Source organism: Mustela nigripes, chromosome 3 (genome assembly GCF_022355385.1).
Source record: "Mustela nigripes isolate SB6536 chromosome 3, MUSNIG.SB6536, whole genome shotgun sequence".
Taxonomy (NCBI): Eukaryota; Metazoa; Chordata; class Mammalia; order Carnivora; family Mustelidae; genus Mustela; species Mustela nigripes.
Window position 1 is genome coordinate 12,829,234 of NC_081559.1, and position 24,491 is coordinate 12,853,724.

Consider the following 24,491-nt stretch of genomic DNA (forward strand, 5'->3'; position numbering starts at 1 on the left):
TTATTTGACAGAGAGAGATCACAAGTAGGCAGAGAAGCAGGAAGAGAGAGAGAGAGGAGGAAGCAGACTCCCTGTAGAGCAGAGAGCCCGATACGGGACTCGATCTCAGAACCCTGAGATCATGACCTGAGCCGAAGGCAGCGGCTTAACCCACTGAGCCACCCAGGCGCCCCTAAAATTTTGTTTTACTTTTAATCTTAGTTTATTTTTTGGGAGAGAGAGAGAGAATGCCTATGTGCGTGCATGGGCGTGGGGGGAAGGGCGGAGGGGGAGGGCACAGGGAGAGGGAGACAGAGAATCTTATTTTTTTTTAGATTTTATTTGTTTATTCAGAGAGAGAGAGATCACAAGTAGGCAGGGAGGCAGGCAGAGAGAGAGGGGGAAGCAGGCTCTCCGCTGAGCAGAGAGCCTGATGCGGGGCTCGATTCCAGGACCCTGAGACCATGACCTGAGCTGAAGGCAGAGGCTCAACCCACTGACTGACCCAGGCACCAGAGACAGAGAATCTTAAGCAGATTCCATGCTCAGTGCGGAGCCCCATGCAGGGCTGGATCTCACGACCCTGAGATCATGACCTGAGCCGAAATCAAGAGTCAGAGACTTAACGGACTTTGCCACCCCGATGTCCCCTTATTGTGTTAACCTAATGTAACAGGCCACTTAAAGGTCAGAGTTTTAGTTTTGAATCTATACAGTGGGATTCCAAATTGTCTACTCACTCCCGTGAGAAAGAATATTTGTAAAAATGCACTTATTTACTGTACTGATCTCTGCAAGTCTGAGGTTTTGTCTCTCTGGATGTATGTCTTAGAAAGCTGCTCTACGAACTGTCAGAAAGCATCAGCTCAGATAACTTAAAGAACATGATCTTCCTTCAGAGGGACTCGATTCCCAAAATCCAGATGGTAAGTGGGTCATAGAGAGTTGGGTATTTGGGAGCTCTGCAGTAATCTGTGTCGGGAATGTGCTGGGGTTTTCAGGAAGGGATTTTATTTGCTGAAGATGATGTCATACAGTGCTTGGGAACATTGACTTTGGTGCTTGGTGGGCCTGGATTCTAGTCCCGGTTCTAACGCCTCGACGGGAAGTGAGTGATGGAAGCTTTCTGAGCCTCTGTTTTCTCACGTGCCATATTGTCAACAATCCCATCCTTTCCTTCTGAGACTGCTGGGAGAATTAGTCAACATGATGTGGGTAAAATTGGGCACCTGGTCATCAGGTAATAAGTGGTTAACTGCTGTTGGCACCCATTGTGTTTTTCCATAGAGAAAAGTGTGGAAGTGAGGGGGTGGGAAATCATGGCGGAGTGGGAATGGGGCATTGATGATCTACATAGGGGCCTTGTGTGTTCTTCTTTTTCTTCTTTTTTTTAGATTTATCTTAATATATTTATTTATTTGACAGAGAGATAGAGAACAGAAGTAGGCAGAGCAGCAAGCAGAGGAAGAGGGAGAAGCAGGCTCTCTACTGAGCAGGGAGCCCAGTGTGAGGCTTGATCCGGGACCCTGGGATCTGATCATGATCCGCCCAACCGACTGAGCCACCCAGGTGCCCTGACCCTGCGTGTTCTTTTGAGGAACTTTGCATTATCTCCCGTGTAGGGTTATTGTGAAAATCAAATGAAACATGTTTGAGGATGTGCTTTGTAGAGGGCTATACAGGTGTTTTGAACTAATAGTAGTAGTTTTAATAATAACATAATTGCTGTCTATTAACCATATTGCTATAGGGGTCACATTTAAGAGTAAGAAAGTAGCAACAGTTCTCTCTTCCAGGCCTCAGAACTTTATATGTTTTTCTTTTGATTCTAATATCAACTTGTAACAAGCAAGTTAGTTAAGTTGGGAAAGGAGCCACTTTTCAAATTTTCCCCCATAACATCACTTAATAATTGTGCTGTTCAATGGCTATGTTTATTAGGTTTTAAGTTATGTGACATCTGATAACACCCTGAAAAACAAGTAACGTGTACGGAAGTTAGGAAACGTAGTACAAAGTGAACAGCCTCAAACCCCTCCCCCACGCAACTTAGGAATGTGAATATCACCCACCTCTCTAGAGCCTACCTTGCATTCATAGCCTCCCTCCCCCATATCACATTCTCCTGAGATCTTCTTATATTATTGATAAGTAAATTCGGGTTGTAGAAAAATCACTGAGGAGTGGGAAGCTGTTTTATGTGGGGTAGATCAAATGAGGACTATGTGAGTAATTCATTAAATATGTTTCCTGATGTCTGACCTGTAGAGTGAGGAGGTTCATTCTACTTACCTTGCTCACGGTCTTCCAGGTCTTTTTGCCTTTTCTGAGCCCTCAGGGTTTTTAGCCTCTGTGTCTTTTGATTAGTCATCACTTGAGGCTCCCAGTGGTTGGTTGTGGGTTCTGTGGGGTTGGGGACTGAGTCTTAACTCATTATGGGTCCAGAAGCTTGTAGAATCTGTTACAAAATCATGGAAAGCATAAACGAATGGGATGATACAGTCTTTCTTTTCTCTTTCTGAGAAAATGGCCTGAACCCTTTCTGTTTATATGTTTTTACGATGACTGACTGGAGAGATTAGCAGGATGAACTAAGCCACCTCGATGGGATGTGCAGAGATCCATGGTGAACATTTTTTTTTTTTTAAAGATGATGATTTAAATCCAATTTTTTGCAAAAGATTTTATTTATTTTATTTGACAGACAGAGATTACAAGTAGGCAGAGAGGCAGGCAGAGAGAGAGAGGAAGAGGCAGGCTCCCCACCGAGCAGAGACCCCGATGCAGGGCTGGATCCCAGGACCCTGGGATCACGACCTGAGCCGAACGCAGAGGCTTTAACCCACTGAGCCACCCAGGCGCCCCCATGGCGAACATTCTTATTCTTACTTACCATTTGTCAGAATCTACTGATTTTCTCCCTTAAATAGCCCCTGAGAGGTCTGGTATATTTCTGTTTTTGTTTTTACACTTTTTCCCTTTTCCTTTTATCTTTTTGTTCTTTAAGAAAAACCCAACAAGACACTAGTATTAAAAAAGACATAAAACAAACATACAGATTAATGAATTATTGTAAGTTGCATCCTTAGAAATCATCACCCAAGTCAAGAATTTGAATTTTGTCAGTCAGTCTAGAAACCTGCCCCAGTGACCCCATTCCAATCACAACCCCTCCCATCTCCTAGAAGAACCACTATCCTGGCTTTTATAGTAGCAACGTTCTTATGTTTCTTTATGGTTTTATCATTTACTTGTGTAACCCTAGATGTCAAGTTTAGTATTGGACAGTTTTTTTGAGCGTTTTTTAATCTACGGGTTTAACTCTTCTCCCTCCAACCCCTTTCTTTCTTTGTCTTAACATTGATGTGTTGAAGAAGCCCAGGACAACTGGTGGGTAGGATTTCCCCCAGTCTGAGTTTTGCTGATGGCATGCGCTGGGTACGGTTCAGCTCGCTCCTTGGTCTTGTGCATTTCCTGTAAACCGGCAGCTGGATTCAGAGGCCAGATGTCTCAGCATTAGATTTCCTATAGTTTGAAAAGCTGTCTGAGTTATTCTGATAATAGAGCAGTCTTTCACAATTTCCACAGTCTCTGGGTTTATAAAAATAAACGGAACCACTCCCTCTAGTTCAATCTCTCCGTGTGTCATAAACAGAAGTTCTAACTCCGCACGTCAGGTGGGGACGGGGTGGGGGTGGATGAAGAGATAGGCAGGAGTTCCTGGTGTGCTCCACACCAAGCCACGATTTTGCACTAGGAAAAACCGGGGAGTGTATTTCTTTCTGCACTTCCTCCAGGGGTCTTAGACCTTAGCTTGCTGGCATCTGTGGCCAGAAGCATTCTGACGTTTTGCCCCCTGCTATATTAGCTTTTGTCAATGAAGGCCTCTGCTCACGTAGCCAAACAATTTTTGCTTTTCTCGTTCAGCACAGCAGTAAAAGGAACAATCACTGTATTTCCCCGTGGCATAGAACTGTGAGAATAGCCGGTCAGATTCCAGGAAGAGTACCCTGCTTGAGCTCCAAATGATCTCAGCTTTATTCCAGAGGAGATCTATTTCTTCATGTGAGAACTGTGGCTGAGTTATATACCTTAGAAAATCCAGGCTGATCTCTATTGGGTGTTCCTGAAGTGCAGAAAGGACCATCTCTAAGCAGCGCCGAGGAGTTTTGGTACCAGGGCTTAACGAGGCTGTGTTATCTGCCGGAAATCAATTGCTTAGCAGCTGGGTGGGGAGGGCCTGAACTTGCCTCAGTCAAAAGGGAAGGGTTCTAAATGCACACCGTCTCTCTCGAGTTAGAAAAATGACCTTTGTAGGGTGTTCTAGGATTCCTTTTGATAACTTTCCTACAAATTCATAGGCATCTGGCTGCCTTCACCCGTTCCAGAACATGCTGGAAATTTGCTCTCTGGGTAGTAATCAAATGAACGTTGGATGTAAAGGAAACCACACCCAAATCTACGAGCTTAGCAAAGCAGCAGAACAAGAGCTTTCAGGCACTTCCTGCTAGTATTCACTGGAGTGGTGTTCTTAAAATACAGAGTCCTTTTCGATCGTGTGTGTGTGTGTGTGTGTGTGTGTGTGTGTGTGTGTGTGTAGAAGGTGTCATTGACCAAACATGTCATAAACAGTCTTCACAGTATGAAGAACTCCCATCATTGCTTCTAGAATCATGTCTTAGTCCCTTTTCTTCCTCCCGGTAGGATGCTGTCAAAAATAGGGTTTCTGTTGGGACGCCTGGGTGGCTCAAAGCCTCTGCCTTCGGCTCAGGTCATGATCCCAGCGTCCTGGGATCGAGCCCCGCGTTGGGCTCTCTCTTGCAGGGAGCCTGCTTCCTCCTCTCTCTCTGCTTGCTTCTCTGCCTACTTGTGATCTCTGTCTGTCAAATAAATAAATAAATAAATAAATCTTAAAAAAAAAATAGGGTTTCTGTTGGGACGCCTGGGTGGCCGAGTTGGTTAAGAGGCTGCCTTCGGCTCAGGTCATGATCCCAGCGTCCTGGGATCGAGTCCCACATTAGGCTCCTTGCTTGGCGGGGAGCCTGCTTCTCCCTCTGCCTCTGCTGCCACTCTGCCTGCCTGTGTTCTCTCTGTCTCTCTCTCTCTGGCAAATAAATAAATAAAATCTTTAAAAAAAAAAGGTAGGGTTTCTGTTTTAAGGTTCAGTAAGAGCTCATTTGCATGTGACCTACCGCAGAACTTTGTGTGGTGGTTCCCCTCTGAGCCTTTTGCCCAGCTGGTCAGTTCTGGAGGAATCCTTCCGTACCCGCTCTGTCTTCTGTTTGACTCCCGGGCAAGCAATGGGTAGTGCTAGGGCTGCATGGGAGGACACATACTCTTCTTTGCCTTTTTGGCTCTCCTCCTTGTCTCTGGAATTTTTCTTTTTAAGATTTTATTTATTTATTTGACAGAGATCACAAGTAGCAGAGAGGCAGGCAGAGAGAGAGAGGGGGAAGCAGGCTCCCCGCTGAGCAGAGAGCCCAAAACAGGGCTTGATCCCAGGACCCTGAGATCACGACCTGAGCTGAGGGCAGAGACTTAACCCACTGAGCCACCCAGGCGCCCCTGGAATTTCTTAAATTATAATCTGTCCGGGGCGCCTGGCTGGCTCTTTTGGTAGGGCGTATGACTCTTGATCTTGGGGTTGTAAGTTCAAGCCCCACATTGGGTGTAGAGATTACTTAAAAATAAAAATCTTTGAAAAAAATTTATAATCTCTCTTGAACCCTTCCTCATCCTATGTTACTGCTCGGTCTCCCTGGTTCCCTCTACTGCCAAACTTCTTGAAAGGATAGTTTGTATATACTCTTTCTCCGCTAACTCAACTCTGGGTCACGATTCAGGACACTTCAATGTGACATTAGCTTCCTTCCTAACAGAGAAACCTCTTGCTGAAGGCAACACAAAACTCCTCGTAACCAGGATTTTAGTTTCACATTCATTTCCGCATGTGGTTTATTTTGCCTTTTCTTTTCCATTGCCAGCATGGCAAAGGAATGTCCTTTTCCGTGTTGGCAACGAAGACCTAGTCATCCTTCAAGAATCCCCTCCATGCACAGCTTGTGCGAAGCCTGCTTTGTGCCTGTATGAACTGTGAATAAATGAGTGGTATTTTCGATTCTTTCTTCATTTCCTCACCCACCTCAGACTGAGTTCCACGACTCACCAAGTTCTATTTCAGAAATGTTTCTCAAACCCAGTGCTGCCTCTGTGTTTCCCAGCACACTGGCTTCGGACCAGGTCTGGATCCCCTCTTTGCCAGAGTGTTTAATCTTACTGCCAATATTTTCTCTCTAATCCCCTTCCTCCCCCAACCTGTTTCAAGACTTCTACTCAAAAGCAAATGCGTTCACATTACTATTCTTAAAAACTACCACGGCCACTCCTTGATGCATGGGACACATGCTAAACTCCTCACATACTGTGTGTCTGTCCGTGTTTGCCTGGGCCCACACCAGCTGCCTGTTCCAGTCATGACCTCGCTCTTACTCGAGGTTTGTACTCAAGCCTCCTTCTCAATGCTCCTTAACACAGTCCCTTTTCAGCTGTTCAACGGTCCCATATGTCTGGAGACCTCTTCCCAGTTCCCATCCTGTTGATGTTCATGGACACAGTGAGATGGTGTTCAGAGGTTTACTTTTGATGACTTACTCCTTTCTGTGGGCTCTAATGTGAGTTCATTTGTATATATGTTTTCATAACTGGCTTAATATGCTGAAAAGCCCTATTTTTTGAAAAGATTGTGGTGCTTTCCACCCTCCGTGTAATTCAATATTAAAATAATGCTAGCCAGGGGCGCCTGGGTGGCTCAGTGGGTTAAGCTGCTGCCTTCGGCTCGGGTCATGATCTCAGGGTCCTGGGATTGAGTCCCACATTGGGCTCTCTGCTCAGCAGGGAGCCTGCTTCCCTCTCTCTCTCTCTTCCTACCTCTCTGTCTACTTGTGATCTCTTTCTGTCAAATAAATAAATAAAATCTTAAAAAAATAATAAAATAAAATAATACTAGCCAAAAAAATAAATAAAAATAAAATAAAATAATACTAGCCAATTTGTTCTTTTTTTCCAGCAGCATTTAAGAGTTTTGTTTTTTTTTTTTTTCTTTTAAAATACTGACTATTTGTGGCGCCTCGGTGACTCAGTGGGTTAAAACCTCTGCCTTCGGCTCAGGTCATGATCCCAGGTCCTGGGATCGAGGGCTCTCTTCTCGGCAGGGAGCCTGCTTCTCCCGCTCTCTCTCTGCCTGCCTCTCTGCCTACTTGTGATCTCTGTTTGTCAAATAAATAAAATCTTAAAAAAAAAAATACTGACTATTTGCCCCTAGTTTCTTTGGTGCCTCTGTTTTGTTGCCACCCTAATCTAAGTGTATCATTTACAGATGTGAGTCAGAGGCTGTGTAGCCCAAGGACCAGTAAGAGAGACTTTGACATCAGACTGCCAGGGTTCAGATACCAGCTCTGCCACTTACTGCACAAGTTGTTGAACCCCAGTTATCTCATCTTTAAAATGGGGATTTACACCCTGAAACAAATAATACATTTTATGTTAATTAATTGAATTTAAATATTTTTAAATTCAAATATTTTAAATTATTTTCAAAAAACTAAATTAACTAGGGGTTATATAGTATCTAGCCTTACTGGCTTGTTTTTGAGGTCAAGCAAGCACTGTCTGGTATGTAGTGAGTTATATATATTTGGTATTTGTTATTAATATAGATAATTTACTTGGTCATACCTCTTCCCCCCATACTATTGAACTCCTCAGGGACAAGCACCATTCCTTATTCATCATTGCAAAATCTGGTGACTAGGGGCCATGCAGGTAATCTTTAAGGAATGAATGCATCATCAGAAGGCAAGTAAATGTGACTCCATTGATTCTCTTGCAGACCTCGCTAAGTTTCCTGGCATATCTGGAGAGACAAGGTCAAATAGATGAAGATAATCTGAAGTTACTGGAGGATCTCTGCAGAAGAGTTGTGCCTAACCTTGTGAGAAAGATAGAAAAATATAAAAGAGAGAAAGGTAACTAGCTTACGCTTGCTTGCTTTCTTACACAAAACCATGGAAATTCTTTTTTTTTTTTTTTAAGATTTTATTTACTTGTTTGAGAGAGTGAAAGCGAGAGAGATCATAGAGGGAGAGGGAGAGGCCAACTTGCTGTTGAGCAATCCCCATGGCCTGAGCGAAAGGCAGATGCTTGACCGACTGAGCCACCCCAGTGACCAAGACCGTGGGAATTCTTAAACTAATTGGTCCTCTATCAAGTTTGCTCGTCACTCTGAACATATTCTCTTAGGAAAGCCAGAACTTTCCCCTCATCTGTTCATTCAAAACATATTTATTAAAGGCATGCTCTGAACTAGGCACAGTTGTTGAAGTTGGAGACTTAGCAATATATATAAAGAGAAGCCTTGGCTCTCCTGGAGCTTATATTCTAGCGAAGAGAAGTAGTTTTAGATAAATGTCTTTTCCTCATTCTTACATGGGGGTGAGAGTATAGAAAATCGTTTTGAATGAAATAACAGAAAAGAATAATGCAGGATAGCACAGGGTTTAAGAATGAGGTCTGTGGAGTTAGATTACCAGGACTCCGCTTATTAATGGCTTAGTGGATGGCTTCTTAACCTTTCACATTCCCCATCTGTAAAGTGGGGATAATAACAGTACCTACCTCTTGGGTGTTTCAAGGATCAAATGAAGTAATTCCTATAAAATGCATGCTTGGCCTAGAATAAAACATGTTGCTATGAATATGTTTGTCAGAAAGTCATTAAAAACTTTCATAGTCTCAGAATTACTATCAGAGAAGAAGAATTTTTTTCCCTTGGTTTTTGTTTTTGTTTTTTTTCCTAAACTTGCCCTGTAAAGGTAGTATCACTAAAGGTGATAGCAGAAGGTGGAAATCAAACCTGGTTGCCTTACTGTGTATCAATATGCTAAGTGTTTGTGCTCTCCCAAGTCCTATTTCTCCACTGTTAAATAAGAGCTACAAATAAAACTGCATGAGTATAGGGGGCGCCTCGGTGGTTCAGTCAGTTAAGCATCTACCTTTGGTTCAAGTCATGATCTCTGGGTCCTGGGATCGAACCCCACATTGGGCTCCCTGCCCAGCCAGGGGCCTGCTTCTCTCTCTCCCTCTGCTGCTCCCCCTGCTTGTTCTCTCTCTCTCTCTGTTAAATAAATAAAATCTTTAAAAATTGCATGAGTATATTCATGAAGCTTTTATACCACACCCATATTTTTTTTTTTAAAGATTTTTATTTATTTATTTGATAGAGAGAGATCACAAGTAGGCAGAGAGGCAGGCAGAGCCCGCTGAGCAGAGAGCCCGATGTGGGGCTCGATCCCAGGATCCCGAGATCATGACCTGAGCCGAAGGCAGAGGCTTAAACCACTGAGCCACCCAGGCGCCCCTACCACACCCATATTTTAATTCAGTGAGTCAGTCTGCTGTGCAAATGTCCTTGCTTAAAAACGAAACTACCTGAAAGGAACTCTTCTCTAAGAATTCTATAAATAGGGTTTCCTGCTGAGAAGCCCGCCTCTCCCACTCCCCCTACTTGTGCGCGCGCACTCTCTCTCTCACTCCATCAAATAAATAAAAAATAAAATCTTAAAAAAAATTAATTCTATAAATGCAAAATGAGTTGAGGAACAAAATACCCTGTTGTTAAATTGATAAAAATCTCAAAAAATAACCCAAGCAATGAATAAATGCGTAATTTAAGTAAGAGTTGGAAGAATAAAAATGATTCTTCTAACCAGAGTTATCAAGTGAGAAGTAAAAAAACGGGGAGTTGATGGTAAAAGTACATTTAGAATCCTCACTGAATACTAAATGCAGAGGTTTTTGTTTTTTTGTTTTTTTTTTTTCTGATCACTTTGCCATTTTTGTGCAGTTAGTATCCCCCACAAAATACACAACACAAGTGGGCAGGTGATTTTGGATCCGTGAACTCAGGAGGAGGCACTCTAGTGTTCGTGTAGTAAATGCCTCAGTGGGTCTTGAGACCTGAGCTTTATATCAGAAGAATTCGGATTTTGATTTTTCTTTTCTACAACCTGCCTGTTGTGTGATCTCTTTTGGGTGTCGAAAGAAAACAAACAAACAAACTTGTTATTCTTTTTTCCACTTTTCATCTTTCTTTCTTTCTACGAACAAATTTGTTTTCCTCTGCTACTATTTACACCAACACTTCCGGAACACTTCTGACATAGATGGCTAGGATTTTTCCATACCAAGCCAATTCTCTAAGTCTGGGCGGACACCAACTGGGCGTCCTGTGATTTAATCCAATTCTGACACTAACCAGAGTTAGCACAGACCTTAACTAAATTAGGTTAAGGGCTCAGTGCCCTAAGGCTGCATCCCCCCGACTTCAGACAGTCGCAAGTTAGTGTCCCCAGAACAGCCATGGCTTCTGTCTGATTTGTCTACAAACTGAGGGTTCCCATGACCCCCTGCTCAGGTTCAGTTATTTGCTAGAACAGCTCACAGAACTCAGGAAAACTGTATATTTACGGAATTAATTTTTTTTAAAGATTTTATTTATTTGTTTGACAGAGATCACAAGTAGGCAGAGAGGCAGGCAGAGAGAGAGGGGGAAGCAGGCTGTCCTCTGAGCAGAGAGCCCGATACGGGACTCGATCCCAGGACCCTGAGATCATGACCTGAACCGAAGGCAGAGGCTTAACCCACTGAGCCACCCAGGCGCCCCATAAATTATTTATTATTACAAAGATTGGATTCAGCAACAGCCAGATGTAAGAAATGCATAGGGCAAAGTGTGAGAGAAGGAGCATAAAGCTTCCAGCCCGGCTCCAGCTTTCCCTCCTGGCGTCTCCACATACTCCCCAATCTGGAAGCTCTCCAAGCCCCTTCAGGTAGGGGTTCTTACACGGAGGCCTCATGCAGAGGCACGACTGATTAAATCATTGGCCATTATGATTAATTCAGCCTCAGCCCTGCTTGCCTTCCCTGAGGTCTGAGTGTGGGGTCGAAAGTTCCAACTCCCTGACCCCTGTTCATTCCTCTGGCACCCCGCCTGTCCCCCTCCAGAGGCTACGCAGGAGCCCCAGTCATCTCCTTAGCCTCTTATTAGCAAGAGACACTTAGCACTTCAGAGATTCCAAGAGTTCTAAGAGCTCTGTGCCAGGAAAAAGAGGCCAGAGATCAAACATATGTTTATTACTATATCCTAGATATCAAGTAATATTTCAGTATTGACTTTAGTATAGTCCTAAGAGCTTGGCCTTAATTCTTCCATTGAGGATGAAGGACTAAAGAACTGAAAAGATTGGGGCGCCTGGGTTAAAGCCTCTGCCTTAGCTCGGGCCATGATCCCTGGGTCCTGGGATCGAGCCCCATATTGGGATCTCCGCTCAGCAGGGAGCCTGCTTCCTTCTCTCTCTCTCTGCCTGCCTCTCTGCCTACTTGTGATCTCCTGTCAAATAAATAAATAAAATAAAACATACAATACATAAATAAAATAAAATAAAAATAAAAAATAAAAATAATGTATCATAATTACAATAAGATTAAATTAAATCTTCAGGTCCCTATAAAATAATTTCTGTTGCTGCTTGGTTATTTGGATTGCTCCTAGTCAGGTGTTGAATTTTGTCTTACTATCTGTGGTTCTGTTTGCAGCCTCCCGGGCTCCTCCCACACGTGTGGGAGACAAGGAACTTGTGTCATTGCCCCAAGGAGAGGAAGAAACGTTCCCCTGTTATAACATGGAACCGTTGTCAGAAGCCTTACCGGTAGGTTCATTGGTGTCTGGTCAACGCAAATGACCAACTCTTCTCTCCACCCTCCACACCCCCCCCCCCCCAAAAAAAAGGGAGAGAGACAGACCCTGATGTGTACTATTTGGTGTAAATGTTCCCACCACGGCTGATTCCATGTTACTCACATGACATCAATTCGATGCCAGAATTTCTGAAAATCTGACAATGGCTTTGGCTAGCTGGTTTGAATGGACTCTGGGACACCACCAGATTGTTGTGAAATGGTTCTGTTCTTATCTGTGCCACTCGATCAAGGCCAGTGTCCTGAACTTATAGCCTGTGTGATCCCTGCTCGGTCCATGCTTTTTTAATAATCAGCGGTCACGGTTTTAAAATTCTTAATAATGTTTGAATAAGGGGCCTCACATTTTATCTTGCACAGAGCTCCACAAATTAACGTAGTCTGTCCTTTCCAGAGGACAAGATTCGGGTTCCTGTAGTGCCCGGCAGTAGAAGGGTGAGTACAGGGGAAACAAGGCGAGATTTGCAGTCTGTTTCCTAACAACGTGATCACGATCCTTGAGAGACACATATGACGGTCTCTCCTGGGATTTACATTTCTTCTCAGCAGTTTTGGGCAGTTTTCTTTTGCTAACATCAATTAGCCTCAAGGAAATTATCTTGGCCTTCGAATTTTTGTGTTGTTTTTAATTGTGGTAAAAGACAACATAAAATTTACCATTGTCATTGTTTTTAAATGTACAATTCAATACTGTTAAGTACATTTATGTTGTCGTATGACCAATATCCAGAACTCTGTCTCGCAAAATTGAACCGCTCTCTCTATTAAACAATAACTCCCCATCCCCGCCCCCCACCAGCCCCTGGGGAACAGCCTTCAACTTTTTATCTCTCTAAATTTGGCTACTCTGTTTACCTCGTCGGAGTGAATTCATACAGTATTTGTCTTCTTGTGATTGGCGTATTTCACTTCCTATAACGTCCTCATTATAGTTCATCCATGTCAGAATTTTCTTCCTTTTTAAGGCGGACTCATATTTCATTGTGTGTCTGTGCTGTGTTTTGTTCTTCCCTTCATCCTTCGCTGAACACGTGGGTTGCTTCCATCTTTTGGCTCTTGTGAATAATGCTGCTGTGGACATGCGCGTGCACATATTTCTTCGAGATCGTGCTCTCTGTTCTCGTGTGTACATACCTAGAAGTGGAATTGCTGGATCATATGGTAATTCTCTATGTCATTTTTTTAAAAAAGATTTTATATGTTTATTTGCCAGAGAGAGAGAGACAGTGAGAGAGGGAACACAAGCAGGGGAAGCTGGAGAGGGAGAAGCAGGCTTCCTGCCGAGCAGGGAGCCCGATGTGGGGCTGGATCCCAGGACCCCCCGGATCATGACCTGAGCTGGAGGCAGACGCCTAATGAGGAAGCCACCCCGGGGCCCCTCTATTTGAGTTTTTGAGGAACCGCCATACCGTTTCTCACAGCAGCAGCATTTTTTCCCATTTCTGCCAGTAATGCATAAGAATTCCAGTTGCTCCACATCCTTGCCAACACGTGCTCTTCTTCTTTTAATGGTCGCCATCCTCGTGGGTGTGAGATGGTATCTCACGGTGGTTTTCATTTGCATTTCCTTAATGATTAGTGATGTTGAGCGGCTTTACGTGTGCTTGGTGACCATTTGTATTATCTTTCTTGGAGAAATGTGTGTTCAAGCCCTTCGCCAATTTTTTAATTGGGTGGTTTGTGGAAGTTTTCTTTTTTATTCTTTTTTTTTTTTTATGATTTTATTTATTTATTTGACAGACAAGAGATCACAAGTAGGCAGAGAGGCAGGCAGAGAGAGAGGAGGAAGCAGGCTCCCTGCTAAGCAGAGAGCCTGATGTGGGGCTCGATCTCAGGACCCTGGGATCATGACCTGAGCTGAAGGCAGAGGCTTAACCCACTGAGCCACCTAGGTGCCCCTTTTTTATTCTTTAAAAAATTCTTTGATAGCCTCTTTATGTCTTCCATGATTTCATATTTTTACATTGACCATTTTTAACCTTTAAATTTGGAAATAATTTCAATCATATGGAAACGTTGAAAGAATGTGACTAAGGACACTATGTGTACAGTTTTACCAGATTTGCCTACCTGTTGTTGACTTTTACCCCATGTGCCTTAACCTTTGTGTGCTGTCTCTTTCTCTGTCATCTATTTATGTAAACACATAATTTTTTTTCCAAACTTTTTGAGTAACTTGCCCACATCATGTTTTTTTACTGCTGAATACTTTCTGGCGTTATATCCTAAGAATAAGGGTATTTTTGTACAAAACTGTAGTATAGTTCTTGATGCCAGGAAGGTTTACTTAATACAATATTTTCATCACATTCAGGTGCCATGTTCCAATTTTGTCTGTTATCCAGTAATATCCTTTGTAGCTTTTTCCCCCTCTAGTATGAAATTCATCTGGGATCATTATGGTATTATCATGTCTCTGTAGTCTTAAACATTTCTACAATTTTTCTTTATGACATTAACATTTTTGAAGAATACAGTCACCCCCACTACCATCTTTTATTTTAAAAAAATGGAATTTTCCTCATTTTTGGTGTGTGGTTTGCCCATGATTTGTTTCAAGCTATATATTCTCCCCAGGATATTACCTAAATGATGTACCCGTCTCATCTGGAGGCAGTGGTGTCCATCTGCCCCCCGTCCCCCATTTTGATTATTTGGTCAAGAAGTTGTCTGATTTCTTCTGTGTACAGTTAGTTTTTTATAGCTACTAATTTTCCCTTGCAACTAATAAGCAAGTGGTGGGGAGACATTTTGAGACCATACAAATATCCCACTCAGCATTAGGAATTTCTGCTAGATTGGGGCGCCTGGGTGGCTCAGTGGGTTAAGCCTCTGCCTTCAGCTGGGGTCATGATCTCAGGGTCCTGGGATCGAGCCCCGCATCAGACTCTCTGCTCAGTGGGGAGCCTGCTTCCACCCCTGCTTGCCTTTCTGCCTTCTTGTGATCTCTGTCAAATAAATAAAATCTTTAAAAAAAAAAAAAAAGGATTTCTGCTAGATTGAGTATCCATTCTGGTGTGAGTCAATATTTACCTTGGTGGTTGCAAAGCAATGATTTTCAAATTCCAGTATTTTCTCCACTTTATAAGAGCTCTCCTTTCTCCCCCATTAGTTTTTATTCTGCTCATGAAATTTAATCCTTCTTCCCACCTATTTTTTCAACTAGTTTTGTGTATGCTCAGATACTTATGTGAGTGTAGAAAACACACACACGCATGCACGCACAGGACTTTGCTGTTTGCCTTAGAGATTCAGTCATTTGTAAGGGTGTGGCTCAACCTTGGTATCTAAAATGCAGCTGTTTTGCTGACCTTGGACTCTGGCGTCAGCATGATGAAGGGAGCTAGCCCACGTTGGAGCTGGGAGTGTTGGAGGTGCTGGGAGAGGCAGCACCTCACATTACAGACCTTTTCCTGGACTCTCGGGGTTGAAAGGTGTCTTAAAAATTATCTAGGCATTCCTGCCCCTGGATAAAATGGAACTTGGTGACTCATACCAAGTTTCACTTGCACCTGGCCGGTTTTCTTATGTAAAAGAGCACTGCCAACCATTGCATTTAATGAGGGCATCACATCCCCTAATCGATGAATTTAACGTTAAAAACCAAATCAGTATATTTCAATAACATCCCCCAATTAATGACTTGAACATTAAAAAACCAAATCACTATTTTTTTTTAAAGATTTTATTTATTTATTTGACACAGAGAGATCACAAGTAGGCAGAGAGAGAGGAAGGGAAGCAGGCCCCCTGCTGAGCAGAGAGCCCGATGCGGGACTTGATCCCAGGACCCTGAGATCATGACCTGAGTCGAAGGCAGTGGCTTAACCCACTGAGCCACCCAGGCGCCCCCAAATCACTATTTTTGCATGTGGCATAGGATCTTCTTGGGGAGGCACATCTCTCTGTTGAGACCTAACAACAGCTTCCTTTTAAGGCTTTATTGGACCCTTATTATTTGTAAACAGTGGAAAGAAGCGTGAATGTGGCCAGGCCACAGGTCACACCTTCCTCTCTGACACAGAGATTTGGGGGTGTCAGTAGAAGGGGTGACATTGTCAGAGAAATTAGCCAGGCAGACCTTAAAGCTTGTCTCTCGTCCCTGTTCTGGCTGATTTTATGAGCACAAGGCAGGAGACAAATCCAGAAAACCTGGGACAGAACCTGGGGCGGCATCTGTGTTGCCCCAAATCCCAGAAAGTCCATTCAGGGCTTTCACAACCAAGTGGGCAAGGCCAGTAAGCAGCCTGTTTGGCCCCGGATGTGGCCGAGAGAAACTCTCGCATTTTTCAGGAAGGAAAACGCAGATTGGAGAAAGAATGGCCGGACGTGTTTTGGAAAGTGAAACTGAGTTTTTTTGCAGTTTTGTTCCTCAGAGTCAGGGGATTCTGGTATTGTGCAGTCTGGGAGGGAGGCGTGCAGCTCTCCGGTCTGGCTTGAAGCTAAATTCCCCTCTTGCAGCCAAAAGCCCGGAGGGCTCCAGGAGGGAGGCAGCCCGAGAGACTTGGGGGTGACTTGCCGGTCACCTCAGACAGTCTCCTAGGGCTGCCCACCACACGGCCAGTGACAGCGTTGGCCCCTCTCCAGAGCACCTCTGGGGTTTCTGTTGCAGGCTGAGGGCAAGGGGCTTGGGGTGGAGTGGGTGGGGAAGATCACACACCAACGGTGAGGGCCCTCAGTGTGTTTCCATTTTGTATCTAATGATTGATTTTTTTTTTTTTAAGATTTTATTTATTTATTTGACAGAGAGATTACAAGTAGGTAGAGAGGCAGGCGGTGGGGGGTGGGAAGCAGGCTCCCTGCTGAGCAGAGAGACTGATGCAGGGCTCGATCCTCAGGGGACCCTGAGATCATGACCCAGCCGAAGGCAAAGGCTTAACTCACTGAGCCAGATCGAGAATATGACATAGGACTTAGGGCAGAACTGTCAGGAGCCTAAACTCATAGGAGGCTACATTCTATTCCTGCCCCACTTCCCCTCCCCAAGATTGCCTTTTGTTTTTTTAAGTTATCTTACTGTTACTTCTGAAAAAAAACAAAAACAAAAACAAAACAAAACAAAACAAAACCAACCATGTCTCCCCTTCCTTAGCCCATGAAAATACTATTCCTTGCTTCACTTTCTTCACATGATAGTCTCTCGTGGATAAGTGTGCAGTGTCTTCTCCATCCTGCTCCACTGTGCGGATGGACCACAGCTCTCTCCTGCACTTTCTACTGCTGGACATTCGGCTTCTCTCTAGTCTTTAGTTGTTCCAAATACTGCAGTGAATAATTATCCTTGTGCATGTGCCATACATCGTATTTTGGGCACCGTGTCTTTGTGAACCCCCTCCTTTGAAAGCAAGAGCATCGACTCTCTTTTTGTCACCCGCTGCTGACCTTTTCTGGGGCTGGGGATAAGGTATCCTTCCTTCTCTGCATCGAGTCCGGCTTTGAGGCCTTCGTCCTAGCTGTAGATTTCCTGCGTCTCATTCATTTCCTGTTTTCCTGAACAGAAGGGTTCCCGGCAAGATCAGCCTTCAAAGAGTAATGGTAGGTGTTTCTAATACACTTCACGAAAGTTGGATCAGAATGGCAGGAATAGAAACATCCGATATATACCAAGCAATGTGAGGTGACTTGGGAGAGAGTTAACAAATGAGTCGAGGAATCATTTCTTAAGTCAATTCAGGCTTTTCTGCGGAGGATGGGGTGGGGGCAGGGTGGTTTTGGGTCTGAGACCTTGCGCAATAACATCTGGGGAATGCAGGCGATTGCTCTCCGTCCACCCCTCACAATGAACTCACCCTCTGGAATGAGGGATGGAAAACCCTACTAGGGCTGAGACCCACAGGCCCGCATGACAGAGCAGGATGCTGACTCTGTGGAAACATCTGGCATGTGGCTCCAGATGCTGCTTTGTGTTTTTCAGAGGGAGAGAGGTCCTTGGTGTCTTTAGTGCCTTGAATCCTTGCCCCAAAACCATGATCTCAGAGAAGATATTCCAGAATCGGCTACAGTGATGAATGGCTTATGAACAGGTTTTTGGTGTAGTCTCTCTGTGATATGTACTGATGATCAGAGGCAATTTTTTATTTTGTTTTATTTTATTTTTTCTGGAAATGTAAACTTCAGAGTCCAAACCCTTGGCTTTCCTAGGAATCTCTGCTTTCTGCCTAAGCAGGAGATTGCATGGTACAGTCTCGATGGGAGTTACCATTACTGAGAACTTGTCATGTGCCAGCCCTGATCTAAGAACTTTCTAGGGCTTACCTCATTGAATCCTTTAGTCACCTGGAGACAGGTCCCATGGTGATTATCGCTTAATGATGAGGAAGTGGAGACTCAAGAGTTCTAGTACTTTCCTCAAAGGTCCTACAACTGGAAAGGACTGAAGCTGGGGTCTGAACCCAGCAGTCTGACTCCAAGGTCCCCCCTCCGAAGACCCAGCTCTCCCTCTGTCTAGCTCCAGGAGGTCAGACAATGGCATCCCTTCTCTGAAAAGTGAAAGTTTCTTTCAGTTTTGCAATTCTGTGGTTTGGAAATTGGGATATCCCTGGAGCATTACCTTCTCCTAATGTGAGGAGGAGTTCATAGGTGCTCTGTACAAGCACAGGTTGGCTCCCTTCTGGTGTGTTCTATGGTCCGGGGAAACTGAATTCATGCAGCCTGAGCTGTGCACCGAGGACTGACCCTCAACTGTAGTTAATAATTAACCCTGGCCCCAGAGGACGGGGCAGAGCTTGCTGGATTCTACTCAAAACTTGCAGGGTGTGGGAGAAAAAAAGCTTCAAGTTTCATTTTCCTGTCCTGTCATGTGACAACCCGTCACTGGCCTCATCTCTTGGGCAGATTCTTATTTAGAGGAACCAAGGAGGTTCCAGGAACACTTCAAAACAGTGCAATGCTTAGCCAGTGCCCAAGATGTGACTCTGTTAATCCCTGGGCTGTGGACTGATTTTCGAGCTGCCCAGACTGGGTCTCTGCACTTCCCTTGCCTCCCCTCTTTCTGAACTTCTTGGTCTTCGAGCAGCTTCTCGGTATCCACGCTGTCGTCCACCCAAACTTTCAACTGGAAACACTTGAGTGGATTCATGGGATCTCGACTCCCAGCCCATCCTCTGTCAGGAAATCTAAATGTTTGGGGACAGATATTTGAAGAGTCTGAGAACTTCCCTTTCCAGGCGACAGAGCAACCTGGTCTCCACGGAGATGTTGGGAACATCTGCCAGCGCTCTCCCTTCTGAAACAGAGGTTTTAGAGGGTTTCTTCGGGTCTTCTCTACCCGAGGGTCCATCCCTTAATGACTCTGAGGGCTCAGGGCTGTGCCCGTCACTGTTCTTCCTGTCTTTGTGAGTTCCCCTTTGGCCGCGGAGGCAGTGCTGTCACCATCACAGCCCCATAGAGCCTTTGAATTACTTCCGGGTGGAATTTTCTTTTCTGTCGACTGAAGCTGATTCTTTTCTGCTTGGATCAGAGACATGCCATGTTTTTAGGAGATCATGTTAGCGGCCCAGAGCCCCCCCCCCCCCCCGAAGCCCGCTCAGCTTATCTGTCGTCACAGGCTGTTAAGTGGACAGCCTTCGAACATCATGGCGTGTATTCCCAACTTCTCACTGTGATCTCTCCCTTTTCAGAGGAGTCAGACTACCCCAGGATCTTAGCAGCGGACAAGCAATAAGCATCTGATAGATTTGTTATCTCGTCGGATCCTTACTTACTCTTTCTTCACTTGGCTGATCCGGAAAGGAAGAAGTCTTGCATAAGCTCTTGATTTGCCAAAGTTAAAACACATATTCCGTTATTTGACGTGCTAGTTGACAGTCTGGGGTCAAACCAAATGAAGTCTGAATTTTAATCAGTATCTGGCATTCTCCCTTAGACTTATGTGGTTAATTCCAGGCCAGGCTCAGAACCCTGGAGAATGCTCAGCCTTTGGTACTGATAGTTGGCTTGGCTGGTTAGAAACATGGAACCCTTAAAATGCGGATTTCCTAATAAGCGGTTCTGTCTCTTCTTCTTTCAAGGAGACAGGTGTGTACAGGATGAATCGGAAACATAGAGGCCACTGTGTGGTTGTCAATAACCACACATTTACCTCAATGGACGATAGACCAGGGACTGATAAAGACGCTGGTAAGAACCTCTGGAATAGTTTATCAAATGCAAGTTGGGGATCTTACAATCACTTTTTTATTTTCACATTTTCATTCTGTACTTTTAACCTTCCATTTAAATGTAAGGGTGATATTATAAATATTGTAAATGTCTCTGGCCTCTTGTATGTCCCTGGTGCCATAGTTCACCTGGGCTGCACTAACGAAATACCATAAATGAGATGGCTTATAAACAATGAACACTTATTTCTAACAGTTCTGGAGGCTGGGAAGTCCAAGATCAAGGCTCTGACATTTTGATGCCCGGTGAGAGCCTGCTTCATAGATGGCAGTCTTTGTGCTGCAACCTCACTTGGCAAGAAAGGGTGAGAGAGCTTTCTGGAGTCTTCCTGTGGGCTCTACCTTCACAACCTCATCACCTCCCAAAGGCCCCGCTTCCTCATCCCCTAACCTTGGGGGTTAGGCTTTGAACCTATGAATTTTGGGGGACACAGACTTTTTGTAATTTAAATCTTAGGTAATTAACATACCGTGCAGTATTGGTTTCTGGAGTAGAATTTAGTGGTTCATCACTTACATACAACACCTGGTGCTCAGGGGCACCTGAGTGGCTCAGTTGGTTAAGCGACTGCCTTTGGCTCAGGTTGTGATCCCGGGGTCCCAGGACCGAGTCTCGAATCAGGCTCCCAGCTCAGTAGGGAGTCCGCTTCTCCCTCTGACCTTCTCCCCTCTCATGCTCTCTCACTCAAATAAATAAATGAATAAAATCTTTAAAAACAAAACCAAAAAAACCCCACCCAGTGCTCACCATAACAAATGCCCTCCCATCTCCCATCTCCCCATCCCCCGCCCACCTCCTTCCGCCAACCCTCAGTTTATTCTCTAGTGTTAAGAGTCTCCTATGGCTTGTTTCCCTCTCTCCTTTTTTTCTTTTCTCCCTTCCCTTATGTTCATCTGTTTTCTTTCTTAAATTCCACCTATGAGTGAGATCAAATGGTATTTATCTTTCTCTGACTGTCTTCACTTAGTATCATACCCTCTAGCTCCATCCGTGTTTTTGCAAATGGCAAGATTTCATTCTTTTTGATGGCTGAGTAATTTTCCATTGCGTGTATATATGGGCGCATGCGCGCACACCCTCCCCCACATCTTTGTTATCCATTCTTCAGCTGATGGACATTTGGATTCTCTCTATAGTTTGGCTATAGTTGATAACGCTGCTATGAACATTGGGGTACATGTATCTCTTTGAATCTGTATTTTTGTCTCCTTTGGGTAAATACCCAGTAGTGCAATTGCTGGATCATAGGGTGGTCCTTATTTATTTATTTATTTATCTGAGAGAGCGAGAGCGTGAGAGAGAGAGTAGGAGCAGGGGGAGGGGTAGAGAGAGAAGCAGACTCCCTGCTGAGCAGAGAATCCAATGTGGGACTCTGATTCCAGGACCCTGGGATCAAGACCTGAGCCGAAGACAGATGCTTAACCGACTGAGCCCCCCCAGGCGACCCAGGGTAGTTCTATTTCTAACATTTTGAGGGAGCTCCATGCTGTTCTGCAGAGTGGCTGCCCGGTTTGCGTCCCCACCAGCAGGGTAGGAGGGCTCCCCGTTCTCCGCATCCTTGCCAGCACGTCTTTTTCTTGTGTTTTAGCCATTTTGACAGGTGCGAGATCGTATCTCAGTGTGGTTTCAATTTCTATTTCCCTGATGCTGAGCGATGTTGAGCATCTTTAAATGGGCTACAAACATCTGGACCATAGCAGGGATGTCACCAACCTGCTGAAAGACACAAGAGTCCCTGACCACGTAGGACTCCATGGCTGGGGGGAAAGCATGGTGTGTCTGCTGGAGAAAACCTTTTTGAGCCCTGGCTCCTCCACGAACCCCTTGGTGACTGTGGGAGAATCCCGGGCCTTGGCTTCCTTATCTGGGACATAGGGTGAAACCCGTGCTTCTGCTTACTCTCAGGACCATTGCAGTAGCCCCATGGGTACTATAAAGGGGCAGGTGGTAAGTTGTAAAATTTTACTCTTATGGAAACAAAAAACTCCAAGCTTCAGGCTCTTTGCTGTGCAGTTTTATAAAACTACCCACATTGTTTTGTCCCTTCGTTTTATTTCATTCCACTCGATTTCATTTCATCATTTCCCCTTTCTCTCCTCTTTTTTTCTTTTTTTAACAGAGCACTTGAAGCATGTGTTTGAGTGGCTTGGGTTCAGCGTATGTGTGTATGACAATGTGACCAAAGGACGTCTGGACGAGGTTCTGCAGGAATACAAGAGCCATCCAGGCCATGCTGACGGAGACTGCTTTGTGTTCTGTGTTCTGAGCCATGGGGAATACGGAGCTGTCTACTCTTCGGATGAGATCCTCGTTCCCATTCAGGAGATCACGTCTCACTTCACAGCCCAGAAATGTCCCAGTCTGGCTCATAAGCCCAAACTCTTTTTCATCCAGGCCTGCCAGGGGGAAGAGATACAACCTCCTGTATACATTGAAGCAGATGCTGTAAATCCTGAGCATGTGGCCCCTTCCCTTCAGAAGAGTATTCCCAATGAGGCAGACTTTCTTCTTGGCCTGGCCACTGTCCCTGGCTACAAGGCCCTTCGGCATATGGTGGACGGCAGCTGGTATATCCAGTCTCTGTGTCATCATCTGAAGAGCTTGGTCCCAAGGTGAGAGTTCGGAGTTGTTCCATCCACTTACCTCTTTATCTGTCCATTCGTCTGTCTATTCACACATCCACCCATGCAGCCATCCGTCTGTCCATCCATTGATCCACTCATCATCCATCATCCATTCATCCATCTGTCCATCCATTCATCCATGCGTCCATCCAACAAACCTGGCTTGAGCACCAGCATATAACTGGAAAGGAAGATACAGAATTAAAAAAAAAAAAAACAAAAAATAAAAAATACAGTCCCTGCCCTCAAGTTGCTCACGGTCTAGAGGGATAGAAAGAATAAATGGGGGGAAGAGCCTTCCCTGTGGCCAATGCACATTCTAAAGTATAGGTGTTACTGGGACACACAGAACTAGGACCTCACCCAGATTTGAAGGATCAGAGAAAGCTTCTAGAGATGACAGGTACCTAACTGGGATGAGAGGCATGCTGGGCAGAGGGAACAGTGTGAGTAAAAGCAGGAGGGTCTTTCATTTGTTCGTTTGTGAGTGACTCATCTCTACTGAGTGCCTCCGTGTTGCCTTCTGCATTATAATACCTTTGATCTGCCGCCACTCTGACAGCTTTCCTTCTGGGTCTGCCCCGTGTTTCCTACCTGCTACTCTGGAAATGGACCTTCACCGTGGTTTAGCACCTGGACCCTATTCTTTCTCTCTATAGTACTTGGCAGCTTAAGCTGTCCCTGGAAGCTGCTTTGTCGCAGCACGCCACACATCCCGGTCTCGTGTGGCCCTTGGAGCTCATACTCAGTATGCCTAGTCCTGCGTTGATCTGCTCGACCCTCCCCAGCAGCCTCCTGCTCCTGAATCTCTATTTCTAGGAACGGTCACCGTGCTCTTTTGGGAATTCGGAACTAGAAACTCAGAATTGGAATCTTTTTTTTCTTTAATATTTTATTTATTTATTTGACAGAGATCACAAGTAGGCAGAGAGGCAGGCAGAGAGAGAGGGGGAAGCAGGCTCCCCGCTGAGCAGAGAGCCCAATGTGGGGCTCGATCCCAGGACCCTGGGATCATGACCCGAGCCGAAGGCAGAGGCTTAACCCCCTGAGCCACCCAGGCGCCCCTCAGAATTGGAATCTTGACTCACCTTTAGTCTTTCTTTCTTCTTTGCTCTGCCCTCCATCCCCACCATAGTCACTGAAGACCAATGTCCTGTGACTTCAGGGACAGGGCAGTATTTATCAAGGTCTTACTATATGCCTACTCTACTGGGTACTGAGCTAGGAACTTGGGGTACGGTTATGAACGAGGGAGACAGACTCTCTTCATGGAGCTTACTGTCTGCTGAGAGGAACAGAGATAATGAAAACCTAAGTGAGGGAGGGGCCCCTGGGTGGCTCAGTGGGTAAAGCAACCGACTCTTGGTCTCAGCTCAGGTCGTGATTTCAGGGTCACGGGATGGAGCCCCGTGCTGGGCTCCGTGCTGAGTGGGGAGTCTGCTTCAGACTCTCTCTCCTTCTGCCCCTTCCTCTCTTTTCTCTCTCAAATAAATAAAAGAAAAATTCTTAAAAAAAAAGGAAGGCAATGACTATTTAAATTAATAAGATAACTTCAGGAAGGGATATCTGCTGTGGAGAAAGCAGAGAAGATAAGATGGAGAATGGAGTAGCGAGCTTCTTGAGCAAGGCTGCTTTTTTTTTTAAATTTAAAATTTTTTTTTATAAACATATAATATATTTTAATCCCCAGGGGTACAGGTCTGTGAATCGCCACTTCACAGCACTCACCACAGCACATACCCTCCCCAATGTCCATAACTCCACCCCCTTCTCCCAAACCCCCTCCCCCCAGCAACCCTCAGTTTGTTTTGTGAGATTAAGAGTCACTTATGGTTTGTCTCCCTCCCAATCCCATCTTGTTTCATTGATTCTTCTCCTACCCACTTAAGCCTCCATGTTGTATCACCACTTCCT

General features: G+C 44.8%; 1 protein-coding gene across 1 annotated transcript in view; it reads left to right on the forward strand.

The window, feature by feature from the left end:
• The window catches only part of CASP10 (caspase 10), a 30,704-nt gene that overhangs the window by 3,715 nt on the left and 2,498 nt on the right, over window positions 1-24,491 (forward strand). The window contains exons 3-7 of the mRNA XM_059393195.1: window positions 812-905; window positions 7,868-8,003; window positions 11,632-11,744; window positions 19,803-19,911; window positions 22,073-22,565. Of these exons, the coding sequence (XP_059249178.1) occupies window positions 812-905; window positions 7,868-8,003; window positions 11,632-11,744; window positions 19,803-19,911; window positions 22,073-22,565 (945 nt within the window). The remainder of the gene's footprint in view (window positions 1-811; window positions 906-7,867; window positions 8,004-11,631; window positions 11,745-19,802; window positions 19,912-22,072; window positions 22,566-24,491) is intronic.